The sequence below is a fragment of the Agelaius tricolor genome, unplaced genomic scaffold, assembly GCF_023055355.1.
Source record: "Agelaius tricolor isolate 1412-34295 unplaced genomic scaffold, bAgeTri1.0.p SCAF_2, whole genome shotgun sequence".
NCBI lineage: Eukaryota > Metazoa > Chordata > Aves > Passeriformes > Icteridae > Agelaius > Agelaius tricolor.
The window spans coordinates 61,350,530-61,370,154 of record NW_027269262.1 but is presented as its reverse complement, the minus strand read 5'-3'; the positions used below and the strand labels follow the sequence as shown (position 1 = coordinate 61,370,154).

At 39.0% G+C, this 19,625-nt stretch overlaps 1 protein-coding gene across 12 annotated transcripts in view; it reads right to left on the bottom strand.

Moving 5' to 3' along the window:
• Positions 1-837: 837 nt before the first annotated feature.
• The window catches only part of CSPP1 (centrosome and spindle pole associated protein 1), a 63,720-nt gene continuing 44,932 nt past the window's right edge, over positions 838-19,625 (bottom strand). For 11 of the 12 annotated variants that reach the window (XM_071420607.1, XM_071420599.1, XM_071420548.1 and 8 more), the window contains 10 exons: positions 19,215-19,319; positions 18,086-18,152; positions 16,506-16,626; positions 15,674-15,819; positions 14,978-15,118; positions 11,149-11,204; positions 9,780-9,843; positions 6,264-6,379; positions 5,963-6,113; positions 838-1,645 (listed from right to left, as the gene is read on the bottom strand). In XM_071420607.1, the coding sequence (XP_071276708.1) occupies positions 1,416-1,645; positions 5,963-6,113; positions 6,264-6,379; positions 9,780-9,843; positions 11,149-11,204; positions 14,978-15,118; positions 15,674-15,819; positions 16,506-16,626; positions 18,086-18,152; positions 19,215-19,319 (1,197 nt within the window). In that variant the 3' untranslated portion in view covers positions 838-1,415. The remainder of the gene's footprint in view (positions 1,646-5,962; positions 6,114-6,263; positions 6,380-9,779; positions 9,844-11,148; positions 11,205-14,977; positions 15,119-15,673; positions 15,820-16,505; positions 16,627-18,085; positions 18,153-19,214; positions 19,320-19,625) is intronic. The other variant, XM_071420556.1, reaches the window with a different exon arrangement.

Genomic DNA, 19,625 nt, shown 5'->3' with positions numbered 1-19,625 from the left:
CTAGCCTGGACTTGGTACAGTGAATGTGTCTCAAACTTCAACTTGTGAGGCAACTGAAGAGAGCCACCAGGGCAGGTGACAAAATATAAAAGGCATAAGGTGGGCTTTGGCATGGGAGGGTGGTAAGTGTATTATTAGAAAGCATTCTCACTAAGTTTTTCCTCTGTCTCTGGGAAGTCCAGCCTGAAGCAGCCATGCAGCGCCAGGTACCCGCTCCAGCCCAGGTCAGGGATTGCCCAGTGCCCCTGCTTGAGTGCCCACGGCTGTCAGACCCACACTGTTGAATGTTCTCACTGCTAAGCTAGAAATTCAGGTAAGAATTACCCTGATTTGGGAAATCCTCTCTGGGAAGGAACATGCTAAGCCCCTGAATTCAACACCACACAGGTTTGACAGTACGTCTGTCAGCAAACAGTGCCTGCCCTCATCATGGAACTGCTGTAGCCTTCAGACAGGCTTACAAAAGCTTGAAAGTGGCAATGTAGTAAAAATAAGACCGTGTAAAAAGTTCTTGTTTTCATCAGTGGTTTGTTAGGGTCATTTTTTCCCCTGTTGATCAGTTTTAGGCCTCTGGGTGGGAATTTCCTAACCAAAAGGAAAGTTGCAGCTTCACCCCAGCTTCACCTTGGTTGTGTAGTTCACTGAACTCCTAAAATCTTGCTCCACTCCTTCTTGCTAAAGCTCTGCTCTCAATGAAGAGATTTTCCATGTTTCCATGTGTTTTTATTACTTTGGAGACAGCCTTAACACTCCAGTTTGTTCATGAGTAAATAAAAGCTGAAGCAAATCATAAATTAAGAAAATTGAAGTCGCCTTTCACAGTTTTTATAACAAAAATAATTTTAGTAACAAAATACTTTATTCACTCTTCAATCAGAAACATAAATATATTCAACAATATCTCTATTTTCAGCACACAACAAGTTAGGGAATATAAGACACATTGTTAATAGTATTTTTTTTCCATGAAAGTGTTAGCCGTGCTTTCATGCAGGACAGCGTTTATCCTGTATGAAAACCTAAGTGTTCTTGTTCAAGTTACTCTTTGGGTAAAAACCTAATGCTCTTCTGCTCTTGGGCCGTTCTAATGCCAGAAAGTTCTGGAGTTTGACTATAAACCTAAAAAACATCTTTGATTTAATATCAAATTCACACACACCACACTCTGTTTCTGAGGCTGAAACTTAAGTTGTATAAAAAGTGCAAAAGCTGCCAAGCTATTCCTCCATGTCCCACGTCACGGAACAGAAAACATCCCTGCGCTCCACCTCCGTTCCACTGCGGCGGCTGATCCTTTATTATTGCTATTTGCAGTGACTCGCAGCTCCACGCTCGGTGCACGGGAGAGAGCTCTCCCTCCCTGCGGGATTGCCGGCAGGGCCGAGCGCTCCCTCCCGGCCGCTTCCCGGGCAGAGTCAGCCGTGCGCGGTGGAGAGGCCGTGCCAGCCCATCGGGAGCGCGCTCTGCGGGGACAGCTGCCCTGCGCTCCCCGGGGACAGCTGCCCTGCGCTCGGCTGCTCCGCCAGCAGCCGCCGCAGCGTGGCCGAGGAGCCGGGCCGCAGCCAGGGCTCGGTGTCCGTGGAGCTGGCCTGCGACTGGGCGCGCTTCAGAAGGTCATCCACGTCCCCTAAGGAAAGGTCATCACCTGAGAGAGAAGAGCAACACGTGTGTTAGACCCGACAACGCGACACAGGGCAGGCTTGGCTGCAATCAGTGCAACAATAATGCTTTAAAATTAGATATATAATAATGCTTTTAAATGATACATATAATAATGCTTTTAAATGATACATATAATAATGCTTTTAAATGACATCTCTACTTAGCACAGGTTTGCTGATGCCCTGGGCAATTGGGCCTCAACAGCTCCCACGGAGCAGCTCAGTGAGGGGATAAGGATACAGGCAGAGGTGGGTGGATTCGGCAGAGGGTTCTTGCTTTCCAAAAAACTTCTATTCACTAATCTGTCAGTGCCTATATGCATAAAAATGCATGTGAAATAAGGCCATTCAATTACAGTGGCCTGACTGAACCTTGTATAAATGTAGGGGGACAGAATATAAGGAAATAAAGGTAGTATAGAAAGTAATCTTATCCCCTTAAGAGTTGCAGCTGGGTTAATTATTAAGGATTAGGAGCAGGCCTGACTTTAACAGACCACAGCTGTAGCCAATCAGGAGAGTGTTATAAAAGAGTGGATTGGTTGGTTGAGGGCTCTGGAGTCAGTTGGCTGCTGTGAGGACAAGGAAGAGTCAGTGCCTAGAGGAGCTGCCTATGAGAAACATCAAGGAGGTAGGAAACTCTAGCACTATGAAACCCTTACAATGTAACAACAATAGAACTCTTGCAATATAATAACAACATATAAACAGTCTCCTACTGAGGAAGAATGGTTTTAACTTGGTTTAACAGTGCAAATGCAAGTGAGCCTGTGCATCACAGCCCAAAACCTCAGTGAATGTCATGCTGAAACTGGCTAAGTTGGGATCTTCCAGCTACAAAACAAGCCCCACCTAACAAAACCCAGAACTGCCTTGCCTATGAACTTGGGGTCATTATCACTCTGAATTCTACTGTTACTTGTTTCAATTCTGTCAGTAAGTATACATATATCTAAATCTGTGTTTAACATTAAATACGTTAAACACATTGTGTGGATTATCAAACAACATACATTTTTACTATATATGAAAGGGTATAAAGATATAAATTTCTCTGTGCTGCTCATTTTTTGGCTTCACAGCATCTAATTTTTTACATACTTAATCAAAAAAATTATGCAAATCCCCTCTATCTATAACAACTGAAAAATGCAATGTTTTCCTCTTAAAACTGAATCACGTCAATGAAGAAGTTCTGGTTTCTTGGTGATAAAGGTGGGCAGAAACATGTTTAAAGACTCTGGAGTAGGGGAAAAAATCAACATTTTTGCAGAAACATCCTAATTCAAGCAAAACAGAATTGTATATTCTTTAGTGATTAAATAATTAACCTAAGGAATTAGTAAGTGCCATGTAATTTTAGTATTTGGATGATTTTTACAAATTTCAGGGGTTTATTCTGCAAAAAATGATGACTTTTTAAAAATGAAAATTTAAACCAAAGCAATGAGAATCTGAAGATTCTCATTAAAAACTGAAAGCTGATGGTCTAAGCATGGGTGTGAGGCTTCTCCAAGGCCTGGAGAAGCAGCAGGCAGGTGTGCAGGGGTGAAGGGAAGGACAGAACTGCACAATGCCACATCCACTGGGAGCAAGGGCTCAGTTTCCCTCTTTGTCTGTTAGGTGGGATTGCAGGTTCTAAAACAAAATGCCAAATACTTTTTGTTCCAAAAGAACTTGGCAGGAATCATTAGTTCTGTCACATCACACAGACAGTGATCTGATCGTCCTCCAAGCGTTCCCAGTCTGGTTAAAACTTGTCTGCAACACTAGAAGTGAGAGCAGACTTCCCTCTCTCTAGGGCCTGCCATCTCCTGTGCTGGAAGCTGGCAGAGGGAACTTCTTTGTCTCCTCAATCCTGGGTCAGATCAAATCTCTCGTGAGTTGGAACCCACAGTTTTCTGCATTTGTAGGTTTAGAGGGGTTAACAGCACACAGCAGGAAAAGTGATACCTAAAGAAAATAATTTTCTGTTTGCTGCTTTAAGAGATGATATCTAGCAACAACTAAAATAAGGTTGCTTGGAGACAAACTGGGAATGTCCAGGCCAGGGGGCTGCATTTCCCCATACTTAATTACTTCTGCCTTTACAGCAAAGCCTTTAGATCTTGCAGATGCCAGAGGCAAGTTCACAGTGCACATCACTGGATCAGACTCACTTGGTGCTGCTTTTAGAAAGCACAGCAGATCAGCTGCACTGCAGATCTCCTTCATCATGAATTTCAACACTTCACACACTCCCTAAAAAACTGGCCTTAATTGGGACACACATCAAGACTCTTGATAATTCAGTTTGCATGTGGAGGCTGAGGGTAAGGAAAGCTTTTCCTTAGCATGAAATCCTGCTTTAGAAATGGATGGTATCTGGATTCCTGCAGAACACCAACAGCAGCACATCTTGTGTGCCCAAACCTGTGAGAATTCCCTCTTCTGTATCTAAGCCTGCTCTTGTTTATGCCTATAGGAACACCCATACCTTGCTTGACAGAGACTCCACCACCCAAATATTCACCAAGTCTACACTGATGGGAATTTTTTCAGATGGGTAAAAATGGAGGAGAAGGCCTGACTCCTTTTGTCTAATTTTCCAATTAAGAAAACAATACTAGGATGCCTTCAGGATTCCCACATCAGCCCCATAGGAGACAGTGAACTGCTGTGAACAGAGCCTCCTTATTGAACCAGATCAGCTCTTAGAATTTATCAAAGCCTGTGAATTGCCATCTCTGGTCATTTCAAGGGAAGATAACCAGGTTCCTTAGTTAAATATTTGAGAGATTTGTTTTCTCTCATCAGTGTCTCTGAGGGCAGAGGAGAAATGACAGTCCTGGCTGGTCAGAAAGCAAGAGGATGCCACAAGGGTTCTTTCAGACTGTTAGGGAAAAGGAGTAAAAAAGCTTGGCTTCACTAGTTTTTTCTGTAACATCCCTGAGCACAAGGAGGGAACAGGAGGGCAAGTAGCAGTGCAGCCTGAACAAGCACAGCTGAGCAAGAGGATCTATTGCTGCTTTTCCAAGAGGCACAAATGCCAAGGATGGGTCCTCATGTGCTCCAGAGAACAAGCTACATACAGACATATAAATAAATATATACATACATATATATGTGTATATATATATACACACATATCAAAATTATATTTAGCTAAAGGCTGAAGCTCTGGAGGCTGTGACAAACAGAAGGCAAGCAAAATAAAAAGTGTAGTGCATATGATATGAGGTGACATTATAAAAGAGGTGAAATACAATAAAGATACTGAAGTAGTAGTAGTTCACATAGCAAATATATCTGGGTGGAGTAAGATTAGTAAAGATTTTATTTAGATTATAGAAGAAAATTAGTATGAATAGGGTTTATTTTTTAGTGACTTAAAACCACAGTGAGATGGTTAAAACAAACAAAAAAAAAAAAGGATGAAGTGCTTGTAAGAGTACCCATAGCAACAGAATCAAAAATACTGCCAGCATCTGTACTCTCTCTAAGTTTATAAAAAGGATACTGATACTGTAATTGCCTAGACAGCATAGCAACTACCTCCCCAAAAAAAGGGAGATTTCAGACTCGTATGAAAGAATCATTAGCACAAAGTGTATGAACTGGGTCTCAATCCATGTGAGAAATTAAAGGCCATTAATGGCTGCTATGATTGGTACTTCATACACAAAAGGGATCTAGATCAGGCAGCCAGCATTTGGAGATGCTCCAAGACAACTCCCAGCACCTGATGTAAGAAACTTGGAATGAATTCAAGTGTGTGTGCAGTGGAAGAGGTATCAGTATCAAATACTCACATACTCAAATACTGAATGAGCATTCATATTAACAAACCACTAGAAAATCAAATTAACTAGAAACTGAAGTACTTCATCATACACAGTTCTCTGGCATATCTTGATACTGGTTGGAGCACAGACATCTCTGACTCCCAGGAATGCCAACAGACTCACACAGGAACCTCATCATCATTCACCACTCGGGTGTTTTATTTCTTCCCTGTGCCACTGCAGCTGTGCAGCTGGATATCCCCATCCTGCTGCCCACACTGCAGTGCTGCTCACAGGACAAGTAGGAGTGGCTGATCAGACAGGAATATGAGAATCTTTTCCTACTCTCCTCCTCTGAAGAAGTTGTGTTGAGGTGTGCTGGGGAAGCCCTTGTACCAGCTACAGAGCTCTACAAACAACCCCTGTGTTTGATCTGCTTGCCCACTGTTCTGCTACATGAAGCCTATTATTATTTGTTCCCTTAATTATTGTAATTACTCAGTGTTCACTGCATCATCTGTGCTACAGGGAGCATACCCAAGGAAGGAGATTTCTGCTGGAGCTCAGTCAGTCTGTGCAGTCGCTCCTCGTTCTTGCCTTTCACCTGCTCCGCGTCGAGGCTGAAGTTGGAGTGCAAGGAGAAGCTGTCAGGCTGCAGCAATGGGGTCTGCCCTGCTGGAACTTCCTCCTGCAGGGAACCCAAAAATGCACAAATCCTCAGTTGAACAGCATCCTTTTTAAAGGGCAAATAACTGCATGTGTACTCCCTCAGGAGCCATGTCATGGAGTCACTGTGGAAGCACAGGAACTGGCTGACATGACATCTGTCAGTCCTTACATGTACAGCACTCTCCAAAGCTCTCTGCTTCAGTCGTCTCCTCTCCCTCGCAGAAAGTGGATGCTGTGGTAATAAATTCACTTCTTCTAAGGCAGAAAACATTTCCCCATTAGCACCTGGAAAAACAGGTGAAATCATTTTCAAAGAAATTGAAATACCAGAGAGTGCTCCAACCTGTTTATGTTTTGAAACAAGCCAATATGTTGTACGTGACTCCATCACAGGAATGTATTCATTACAAATCTTGTTTATACCCAGACCTTTAAAGCAAATGAGTACTCAAATGAGCACAGCACCTTTCCTTGAAAGGGAGAACACTTGGAAAATCAGAGCCATAAATAAATTTGTTACATGAAATATATAATAACATTACATGGACTGACAATGTTACATGGAATATGAGAACACAAAATCTATGCCTTAATCACACATCCTTGGTCATATCTCTGCCTTTTTATGTAGTAAAATGTTAGCATCTGTTTATACAAAAATAAATAACTATACTTTTTATCATACTTGTATCACATTACAGTGGAGGAGTTTAATCCCTTTTCATAATACACATGACCCCTAAGGTTCACACCTGTCTATTTCTCCCTCTTTGCTGACTCTGGAAACTCAAACACAAACTGTTTCAAACAAATGCTTCTGTTTTTTCCTCCAGGAGAGTAACCCCAGGATGGGGCTGGCTGATGGCTTTGCTGCTGCTTGGTGCAGGCACTGGGCTCTGATTCCTTCTGCAGCCCCTCTGGCATCCTCAGGAACAGAGCCCCAGGAAAAGGAAGGACTCTGCTCAACAAAACCTCTACAGAATCCACTGCCATCGACTACTCTTTGTGACAACAAAGTCATGTTTTGGAAAAGTGGTTAGTCCAGTATATCACATAAAATTAAAAAAAAAATAAAGGACAAATGTGTGTCAATTCTAAACATAAGAATTAAACAGTTATTTTGATTGAAAATTGACATACTTAGGTTTGAAAAATAAATTTGATTGATATCAAACAAGTTCAGAATAATAAAAAGAAGTCTTTTTAAAAATTCTTTTATATCGTCAGTTGTTTTTTTCCCTAAAAATACAATTTTTATTCTCCTCTCATCTTTTCTCTTCCCCAGTTTCACCAAGTACTCATGCTCTTATCACAAATGTTTCAAATAAAAAAATCAAAGTATAATTTTGAAATGGTGTAAGGCTAACAAATTATGTATCAGAATTCCAGCTACAAGACCAGCTGAACTTTACTATATTCAAAACAGTGCTATTACATGGAATATAAAAAAATGGTTTAACAGTGTGAATTTGTCACAACAAAGGGCAAGCTTAAGAATTTATTTGTACCATTAGTGTATCATCAGTATCAGATGCTACCTGTTCCTGTAAGCATCCATCATTCAGATCCTGCTGCACAGAGATGCTTTTAAATCACTGCATTAACACTAATGGATTCTAGGGTCTTCAATGAGGCAAAAAAAGGAAAAAAGAAACTAATTTATTTCAAACTGCCTCAAACACTTTATTTCTAACTGCCTCAAATTTCAGAGCCCTGGGAGATAAACTCATATGTAATGCTGACATAACAGATGTCAAAATTGAGTTGGATTTTAAACCCAACCAAAAAAAACCTCAAGCAAAGCAGAGGGAAATGTTACACTGCTCTTAGGAAATGGCAAAAACTGTTACAATAACCTCCTGTATTTCACCAAAGACCCTCAGACAATGTGAGCAGCACAACTCACAGAGAAGGCAGCCCACAGAGAGAATGACAGTTTTTATTTTTTAATTCAGGGATGGAAGTCACCAGATTAATATTCAGAATGTTAGCAGCTATTTATAAAGCCCAAACAATGCAAAGGATAACACATTTTCAATTAATGCATACAGCTCACTATTGAAGAACATGGTTTGCATCAGCCATAAATGATCTGGGGAAAAGGAAAGAAGGGGGTTGGGGGAATAAATAATATGTTAGTTTAACTCAAACACCTCACTAAACTGCAAGTACCAGGTGGATGGGAAGAAGAAGGGAAAGGGTGAGAGGACTATAAATATCATGAACCTTAGGAAGTAACCAAGAACACTCCATCATTACAGAGCTGACAGCCTTGCAGCAGATGAAAGGACACAGTTCACAGAAGGCACAGGTTGGATATTTATCCACACAATACTGCTGATGGTGAACAGGGATGCAAAAATGCTAATTCCAGTTGGTGAAAAACAACCTGTGAAAGGCCCAGCTTATCAAGGCTCATGAAATGCAATCAGCTACACTGGAAGCTGGAAGAGCCCTGCATGTGTGCCCTGCATCTTGTGTTGCTCTCCATGAGCCTGTCCTGCCTGAGATGGGATATTTGGCTCCAGCCTAGACTGGTGGGCTCTCCTGAGGCATCCTTTCACACTGGGCTGTACTAATACACAGTAATCCTTAACCTGAAAAGGAAGGTATTGCAGGGAGAACCAAATGCACTGAACAAGGCTGAAAGCCCCACCCAGTGCCAAGTTCTACCCTGTACTCCAGGACTTGCACCTTAACAGAATGGGCTTGAATACACTTCAAATGAAAAAATCTGCTTTTAACCAAAGCCAGAGATAATAATAATAACCAGTTTATAGAAACACTGTTTCATTAAAAATTACCTGCTTGACTCTACTGCATCTCCCCTACAGCAAAGAATAAAAACCTTCCAAGATGATTTCCTATAGATGACTGTAAGAAATTTCAAGATACTGAAATGCCTGCTAATGGAAAATAACATGTAAAGGCCTGAGCTGGTTGGGTTTTTCTAGTAACTGGAAATAAAACAGCACTTTTACATCCACTCATATAAAGGTTGAATAGAGAGAAATTACATGAGGCAGTCTATACAAAAATCTTTAGAAAACTAAAAATCCTGCTTCAGATGAATAAGTGACAATGTCTATAAGTGTAATGTTGCACACGAAATGAAATAAAATGTGAACAGCAGAAAAATGACTAATTTAGCACGAATTAATATTTTATACCCATATAATCATACTTAAAATCAAGCATGCTTGTAAATCAAAAGAATAACCATGAAAAGAATTGCTGAATGTCTAAGACTTTTGTATTTCACTGTGGACAGACTGCAATTGTAAACTGTGATTGTCAATAAATTATTTGCAGCAGCACAATAGAAAAGCATTGCCAATGCTACCATTGTAATACATTTCCTGAATAAATATTAGCTTTTCCTTATCCAAAGCTGGGAAGATGTCAAAAAAAGCCCCTTGACAAACCTAACCTCCCAGACAAAGCACAAAGAGCAGAGAAAGATGCTTTCTCATGAAAAGATGTAAGGTGGAAAAGGGCAACTGAGCAGCATCATTAAATTTAGGTGTCATCTACACAAATTTGCTGCAGTGAAATTTCATAAATATATTTATTTTAATTTGGAGACATAACTTCCTAACAGTAATAGTCATTTTAGAGACACAGCTTTAGACTAAACCATGTGTCTGTACACCCACAAGATGGTTAAGGGGAGGTAGAAACTCACCAATAAAAGCACTATCCGATTCCAACAGGGAATTTTTCTGGAATTCATTAGATTTCTTCCTGAACTACAAAAGTGAAACAGAAAAAATGGAAATTCAGAGGCTTTAATACATTTCTGGGGCCAAAAGATAATTAATGTAATTTAATTGCCAAACTTCTGCAAAGCAAAGAGCAGCTCTACAGTGTTAATATTCTACTAACCCTGACTTTGTGGTTCTAAAAACCCAACACATTTTTAAAGAATTCATATTCTTTTTAAGGACTAGGGTTTGGTTTTTTTTTTTTTACTTTTCAGTATAAATCCCATTTGCTGAAATTGCCTACACATGACAACTGTTGTGGTAATTTGTGTAACACAGACATTTCCATCAAGAAATTGATCTGTGTCACTCTGTGTAAGGTTCAGAACAGTCAGTGCTCAAAGTGAGCTTTGCACTTAAGGTTTGTATGAAGTATTGACCAAATGAAGAATGATTTCTTATGTTTAACTTATCCCACCACATACAATCTTTGACATTAAAGCATTAAAATAACAAATTTCTACATCATAATATCAAGCACTAAGACTAATACTCATAGCTCACATCATAGTTGCAAACATTTTTTACAGAAATCCTACTGAGGAATAATTTATGTTGAAAATCAATCAAAAATCAAAGCAGTAGAAACTATCAGAGGAAACAGAACAAGAGAAAACAAATCTTTTACTGCAAAGCATTGCCCTGAATAATAATTTCAGGCATTATATTACAACTATAAAGTGCATTAATGTGATTATTTTTTTAAATAAAAACTGTTTCATTTCTGCATTTAGTTACAGTATTATCCTTGAGGTTAATGTCTTTGCTGTTGTACAGTCTCTTCTCTGTTTTTCACTGATTCACATTCCCATGAAATAGAATTGAACTCTGTTATTCAGTATTTAGGGTTAGTGCAGGATAATTCTAATTTGATAGCACTTTATTTTGCTCTTTTCACCAAGTCAGAAAAAAAACATTCCATCTGAGAACAGATCCAATTCTTGACTGGCAAATGCATCACTTAAACCACCTGAATTCAGAGCAACTGCTTCTGGATTGGCTTTTTCCACTAATTCTCACCCTCCAGCAGCAATCTAACATCATCATATGAATATAAAATAAGTAGCAATGAATAGAAAAGGAAGAGAGTTAAAGAATCAGGCCATCTCTATATACAAAGAGAAGCAACTTGTATGTCAAGTTTAAAGAAGCTGTTGTTGGTGTAGACCAGAAAAAGAAGTAAATTAGTTTGCTGTCATGTTAACTGTCATTTCTTTCTCCAAATCAGTGGAAGACACAACATTTCTCACACTTGAAAAAGTAATATAATAAAAAACCTTTTATTCTTACCAGGCCCATGGTTTGTGGGTAGCTGTCCAAAGCAGAATCCTCTTGATCATCAAAAGCTACATAGACAAGAGACAAAATTACAGGGTTGACATAAAAATAGTTAATAACAAAACATATTTTATCAGCTTGTTATTACAAAAATTAAGATCAGTATGCATTACATTTTTAAATATACATAAATTGTGCTGAAGGAATGGGTTTTTAAAATGTTGGAATGCAACAATTATTCCAGTTTCCTTATGTAAATTTAAGTAGACTCAGAGAAATCAAACAGAAATCTGTAGTTTATTACTTCTAATCTGTATTTGGCTCCTGGCAGGGAACAACAACCTCAGCAGGGACTGCAGAAAGCCCCAAGAGCAAATGTACATTCAACATGCTAAGCACACCACACTTCCAGCCTTCAAAGAGAAGTTGATCCTGACAGAGATCATTTCACAGAGGAAAGTGATAGGAATATATAAGTTTTTATCTCAGGATAAAAATCTCAGTTCTGGAGAGCACAGAGAACCATCCTGAAAGTTAAGCTAACAATGACCCAATGCATGCTGGAAATGCAAAGAAGCAGAACTGAAGTTACCTTGCTTATTTAGTTTCAAATTTCAAATAAATTATTTTATTAGATTGGTTTTGAGGCAGAGATGCAAGAAACAGCACCTTACTCAGTGTGTAGCTGAGCTTGTGTCCAGCATCAGAGCACTGTCAGTCCTCCTGGCCTGAGTGCCAGCCCACCCCTGTCACTGCTCCGGTGTGCAGCACCCAGCACTCGGCACAGCAACATCAAAGCTGCTCCTGGGGCTCTCCCTCTCAATAACAATCATCCAGAAGCCTGCAAAGACTGCCTCCTTTACAGGGACACAGCCAGCATTTAAATATCTGGCATATTTAAAACACTGATTTCTCAGTTTATAGTTTCATTAACAGTCAACATATTCCTCTTTCATATAAAGAAAAAAACAAACATATCAGAGAGAAAACGGTATAAAAAGCATGCAAGGCAAAGAACAATTACACATACTGTGGGAAAGAAGGTATGCCTTTGCCACAACAGCCCATAATACATTATTTCACCCACAGTATAAAAGTACATACTGCTTTAATTCATCTTTCTTTCTGCCTTAAATCAGACAATAAAACCACTCATATATTTTCAGCAAGAGGAAGGTGATGAATTTGTCTCTGAGGAAAATAAACTGGAAACAGAGAGATGGCAGCTAATTCTCTTGCTAGGTACTCAGTGACAGACTATAAAGTTAAATTATGTTGTTAAGCAGTACTCCTACTAGAAAGAAAAAGCTGTTTAAGGAGCCTCTAGAATCATCAGTAGAAAATACTTATAAAAATCAGCTGCCTCTCTATCAACTAATCTAAGCTAACCTGAAGAGGCCTTTCCTTGGATGTCATCATGGAAGCCTACATTATCCATTAGCAGAAGTCTCAATGACTCCATGTGCTTGAAATTAATGGAAAAGGCAAATCTGCTTTCTAGATGGTGGAGGTTTCTCTGCAGAAAACATTAATTGAAAACTTTCTCAGACTGGTCTATTAAAAATATTCTAATGGCAGAAAACCAGAACCAAACTCCAGAGAGATCTCAGCTGAAGTCAGTGAATTATTTTTCAGCATTTCAGTCAATCTCATAAAGAGGAAGGCTGAAGTCAAGCCTATAAATTCCATTTAGGCATTAAAAGATACTCACAACCATATAATTAACACAGCATGTGATACAGATGTGCTTATTTGCAACTGTGATGATCTATTTTCCAATATGGCCCACATTGCTTGAACAGCAGCTCATCTGTCCAAGATAGAGCAGGGATCATCTTTAACACTCAACAGGAAACTGAACAGAACCCAGCTGCCACCCTTCAGCTCTTGCTATCAATTCTGTTCATCTCACAGCTCTGGCAACAGCTAACAGGTGCAAGCCTCAAAGCACCAGTGACCACAAGAGGCATTCCGATTTTCCAGAGAGCTAAGCAAAAATGTAAATATTTTCCTTCCACGTGTGCTTGGTTTTATTGAATGCCCAACTTCTACCTAAGGATAATAAAATCTGAGGAGCAATTCCATGGCTGACTGTGGCAAACTGGGGGGCTGTGGAAATATGCCAGGGGACACCCTGTGCTGGGCACAGCTGCTGCCACAATGGAGCTGCTGCAGGACACAGCAGGGCCTATCAGTCATGTGTGTGATGCCTCTGCAAACAAATTTGAGCAAGAGCAAATCAAAGCATGGCAGTGGGACTGACAGATCTGTGAGAAGCAGCCCTGGAGGCACCAAGGCCAGAAAAGGAGGAGGAAGAAGTGCTCAAGTGCCAGAGCAGAGATTCCCCTGCAGCCCCTGAAGGACACTGTGGTAGAGTAGATGGAAAGGTGCAAGAAGACAGAAGCAGCAGAGAGAAACTGCTGTGTAATGGCCAAAATGCCCCCTTCCCAAGGCTGACATCACTCACTGCCTCACAGAGGTAACCTGGTACCTGGGCTGGTACCAAGGAAGGGGAGCAGGGACACTGAGAATGAAGGAGTGAAACTGGGCACAGGAAAGGGGCAGAAAAGGGGCAGGCTTCATGCTTTTTATTTTCTGCTACTCAAAGTCAGTCATCAAATATTTAGGCTTATAGTAATTAGGGTCATTTTCCCCAAGTCAGGTCTGTTTTGTCCACAACAGCAGCTGCTAACCAATCTCCCCATCTGCACCTTGGCCAACAAGTTTTATTGTTCCTGTTTCCCCAAAGGGCAGGAGTGGGGAGACATAAACAAGAGAGCAGCCACCTGGGAGTCTGGCTGCTAGCAAAGGCTAAGCCACCACAGAAATAAAGTTACTTTCTCTTCAAATATTTAGTTAGGCCAGTCTGAATTACAGAGGCAAACACTTTTCCAAGAAATCTGAATCTTTCACTCAAAACTGAGTTCATTTGTATAGGTTTAAGCAATTCTCATTACAATTTTAAATACCCTCTAAAACACCTGGAAATAGTGCTCTTTCATGACTATTTGTAAAAGATACCTGAATGAACCTCACATTTAGAATTAATTGTAGCATGCAAAAAAAGGGATAATACATCTACTTTTCACTGCTTCTGCAATATGCAGCCAAAATATTTTCCATGTTAGGCTGCTAATGTTTACTGACTTACGATCATCTCTATTTAGTGATACAAGCAACATTTTCCTTCCAGAACCTCGAAGTAGCTACAGTATCTCATATGTGGTTTCTAAAGCAAAGGCTTTTTATGGCTATAAAGCAAAGGCTTTATACGGCTTCTGAAACTTTAAAATAAATCAACCCAAGATAATGGAAATAAAAAAAATTCATCCATTAAAAGGAGACCAAGGTGAAGATACACTGGCTGTATTTTAATCCATTCACAGCTCAAAGCCATCCTACTTCCTTCCTCCATTAGAACTCAAGAATTGCTCCATGGAACTTATTTGCTAACACTTTTCTCACAGTTCGGCAAAAAAGTTTCACTGTTCTGTAGTTTTCTTCAAGAAACAGTAACAAAACTACTTTTCCTTTAGAACTTTTGAAGTATGAGGCACTAGTTAAATTACTTTCAGGGAACTAAAGAGAAACAATCACAAGTAATTGAAAAACCCCAAAACTAAGTACAAAACCACAAAAGCTCCCCCAAACACTCTATCTTTTTATGTTTAGATTACAATAGACTTTCAGTGTTCTGGTGTTTTACTGTTTCACACTGCAGTGTGCACTGACAATGCACTTGAAAGATGTAAAACTAGTACTAGTGGGTTTTAATTCTTATCAAATACAAAAACATGTAATTTCAAAGATTTTTGTTTATCTCAGAGCATTCATTCCTTACCTTCTGTTTCTCTCCTCATTCTCATTTTGTCAAGTTTCCTCTGCTGCTCCCTCAACAGTGCCTGCTGTTGAATCTCTAGAGTCTGGTCATCTTTTGGAGGATCAGGATACATGTGCCTCAAGACCATACGTGTTTCAGGATCTAGAGCAAAGAGATGAAATTTACATTTATTCCCAAAATAAACATTTCTGAAAAGCATTTTAAAGAAATATCTAAGTCATAAAAGAACCCATTAAAAATAATAGTGTCAAAAGCCAAGAGGATGAGCAACTTAGCAATGATTTTACAATTTTACTATATTAAAAATACATGTTTTCTGGTAAAGAATAAACAAAAAGTTACACAGAAATATTATTTGTTGGTTGGTAAAAAAGTCAAACTCAGTCTATTTTCAGTAACACCATGGTATCAAATGCACAAGAAGTTTAAGCAGCAGGGATTAGAAGACAGGGCAGTGCTCTGAGTGATGACACAGTGTTTGTGAGGCCAAGAATCCCATGGAATGGCAGGAACAGCCCCACAGAGAGATACACACACACAAACAAAATAATGCCCACAAAGTCCATTGCATGGGCAGTAGTTCATGAAGAGCCTGATTTTTATTTTTGTCTTTAAACCCTGCATGCAATGGAAGGTGGAGGAGAAGGACAGATGTTTCCCTACCCTTCTTCATGAGTAACAAGAAGATCCACCTGCCTTTGTATTTAAGTTCATTGAATTCCCAGATATTCTGTATATTGACAGGATCTTGTGCCTCCTTCAAGGAAGGTCTCCGAACTGGAGCCTGCAGACGAAGCCTGGCCATCTCAAATATGTCCCTTGGATTCTTCTCTCTCCTCCTGCTGGGCAGGTTTGTAGAACAAGCAAAAAGCAATTTAACACCATACTATTAATGAGTTGGATGGGAATATTGGTAATGTTCAGATCTTTTATCTTTAAATAAAGCTATCAAAACAGGAAAATATATTTGAAAGTAATGACACTGCATACTATGTTATAAAAAAGAGATAACCTACTTAAAATAAAAAAAACCCTCATACTTTACACAGTGGAACTAAGGCTGGTAATTAGATGCGTCTTTTCCAGTTAATTGGTTTGATTAGCTAATGCATTTTGGAAGCAAACCAAATTTATTAAATAAAGAGAATATGGTTTTTCACAAGAAAGAAAGTACTTCCACAACAGTACAGTATTTATAAGCATATTCAGCAGCTGTAGTACTGCAGTTTACAGGCACAAATCATGCCCTAGAAAAAAAAAAGGTAATGAGATAATTCTGCCTTAGACATCTGTTTTAGACCACTCTTCAAGACAGAGCATTGCAGCTTCCTATCTCACCAGTACAGCCATTCTTACAATAAATTTTAGCATGAGTCTTGGAAAAAACCCGAACACATTAAAAAAAAGGGGAAAAAAATGATATACAAGTTCTACCTTGGTATTTTCATTCTACTCATGTATACTGGTCAACCACACAGTAAGTTCCTATGAAAAATCTAGCTTTTGAAAGAGAACATTCAATTCTTACCGTGTAATTGGTACATTATCATGACTGGCCACATTTAGCAACTGTTCCTGCAGTCGCCTCTCTTCACTACGAAGCTGTTTCCTCATCTCTGATAATTCATTGATCACATTCTTCTTTTCCTCTGGAATTTAGCACAAATAATTTAAAAATAAGCCATGTCAGAGCAACTTTGCTGTCTACACATAAACATAAGTAAAGAATAAAGGGAAAAAAAGAGATATGATGAAATGTTAATTAACCAAGGATTGTACAAACACAAGAATCACAATATTTCATACACTAGAAAGATCAGTTTATATTTTGAGACAGCACAAGGACCAGAATCCCTGAACAGCAGAAAACATACAAATGTCACTGGAAATGTTTCACTGTATTTAAAAAAAGGAAAAGCTATGGAATACAAGTGGGTGTTGCCAGCAAATAGCCTTAATTTGAAATATGCAAACCTACACAGTCCTCAGATAACAGGAACTGCACTGGTATCTGCAAGCACTCAATGTAATTTTTTTTTCCTGACTCAAATTTGGATATCTGTCTGCCTAGTGCAGATTCTCTTAAGTAGTCAAGAGTTCTAACTTCAATTTTTATTACATGCTTATGTTGACCTTTCAGACCTGCTTTGGATCTGTGCTGTTTTTTATGGTCAGCACAGCATTCCTCCACAAGTTAAACCAGTTTCAGAAATTCCTCATTTTCCAAATAACATACTTAGAGTTGGATATTTGACTGACTTTTAGACTTTAGTGTCCAGAACTTAGCAGGCAAGTCTTACTAGTTTAAATCCTCAGAAATGAGACTCAGTTTATATGTCTTTATTTCTCTCTTGACAGAAGGTCTGAGTCAATCAATTTCCAAAGGCTGCATTAAGAACCACACTGCCTTCCCTTTAGTGGAATATCCACAAGTCCCTGGAATGGCCTCAGGTACTTTCTGCTGCAAGCTAGCAGCATTTGTAGGCCATCACTTACATTTCATTTCATTTTACTTACTGCTTCATCTACATATACAAGTATATTTCTTCTATACTTGTGAAAAAAGTACCAGCAGAAAGATTACTGCTTTCCCCCCACATATTGCCAGGCTAACTAATATAAAAAAAAAATCAAAGGAGACCCTTCCAGCACATCTGAATTTTAGAACAACCAGTAAAAGCTTAGAGGAATGGGGAGAGGATTAGGCAGACTAACAAAGGTAGGTAGAATTTAAGAGTTAGAGCTGCAATGCTCTACACTCTGATGGTCCAATCTTTTACTCAGCCAATCCAAAACTCTCCCATTTTGCCATATTCTGGGTCACAGTGGTACCACTGTTCCAAGAGATCCAGCACTTCACATGCAGACTATTCCATTATCAGAGTTTTTACAAAAACATATTTCCTTACGATGACACGTAATGAATGCATTATCATTTTGTGTTAAAAATTCAGACATACTAATACATTGATAGTACTAAGAGAGAAAACACCTAGACAGAAATGCAAACTTGAAAGGAGTCTTCTTTTGCAGGCAAGAAAAAGAACTGTAACAGAGGAGGGGTTTGCTGTAATAGAAAGTGAGCCTGCAACAAGGACAAATACCCACCTAATGAACGCAGCTGATTCCTTCGAGCAGGGACAGGTGGAGAGGGAGCTCTGGGCTGGGGAGGATCCTAGTGACCATCATCAATATCAAATGTCATTTGTAAAAGGAAGAAATTACAGTATATTTCATTTCTTATTTTACAGCTAATTTACATTAACAGTTGGAAGTCAGAACAGTAACCTCACAGGATGTCAATGCCTAAGGCTTTTTAAATGTGATCTTTCAATGCACAATCCAAATTACTATGACAATACCTATAATGCACTATTCAGAGCTCTAAACAAATCTGTTCCAAGTACTGCTAAAGAAATAAACTGACCTACCTCCAGAGCATTCTTCACATTTAGGAAATTTAGGGAAAGCAATGGTTTAAAGTATGACATAGAATATTCTCTGAAACTGCACTACACAGTATTTAGCTCAGTTCAGACAAAGAGTTGGTAAAAAACAAACAAACAAACACTTTCTCAATAAAAAGACAAAAGTATAGGCTGAGATTCAAATATCATAAACAGTTATTTAATCTGCTCTCTTCTAGGAGAAATTTATTTTAAAAGCCAAAAAAGCCCCAGAGAAGACTATCAAGTAAAAAAAATGAGAGGTCTCAGAACCACTACTGTAACTCATTTCTGATGCAGAGAAGAAAGCAAAGCATATTAGGAGTAATAATCTTTTTGCACTTTGAAAAACATAAAAATTACCCAAGAATGTCAGTAGCTACAAATCAACATTAAACTTCATGCCTGAGCAAAGTCCTTCTGTGTGTGAAAATGATGAGCTGCTAGATTATATGCAAACTTTCTTATCCTAAATCTTGAGATCACCAACCCCTGGTAAGGGTCTGGACAGTGTATATCCTCTCCAAAATGAAGTACTCATTCCTACAGAAAATGCAGATGCAGAAAAAAACTAAAATGACACATCTCCAAAAAAAATTCTTCAATACTTGAAATAAAATTTAACCTTAAATTTCAGAGCTCCAAGACTGATTAATGTAAAGGCTGTCTCGTTATCCGTGGCATTGCAGTAATAACTGGCAAACTTTAAAATCCTGGCCTGATTTCATACCCAGTGCTTTCTTAAATAAAGCAGTAGAGGCTTGCTCTGACACTCTTGTGCTCTCACATACTTGTGCATAGTAGGACAGACGGCTCTCAGCAGAGGGAATCCTTTCCTCTTTCCTTGCTGATTTGTTCTGCAGGGCAGGAATGACGGGTGAAGATTGCCGTGACAACTGCAGGGAGGAAACCAAGACTGAAACTACATCCCTACAGCTTCTGAATAAAGTGTTCTTTTGGACAGGCAAGGTTTTGTTAGGGTTTGCCCTTTGAAGAAAGAAATGTTCCTAAGTGCATAAAACGACAGCAAAAATTATTTCATGTGATTTTTGTTTTCTATCTATAGAAATTTTAATACTTTTTTTCTATGCTGTAGGGTGTTTTTTTCTTAATTTATATGTCAGTTATATATCTTTTTTCCTCTAGACATTTCCTTTACATCTGTTTATTTTAGAGAAATTACAGAAATTTAGTACAAATTT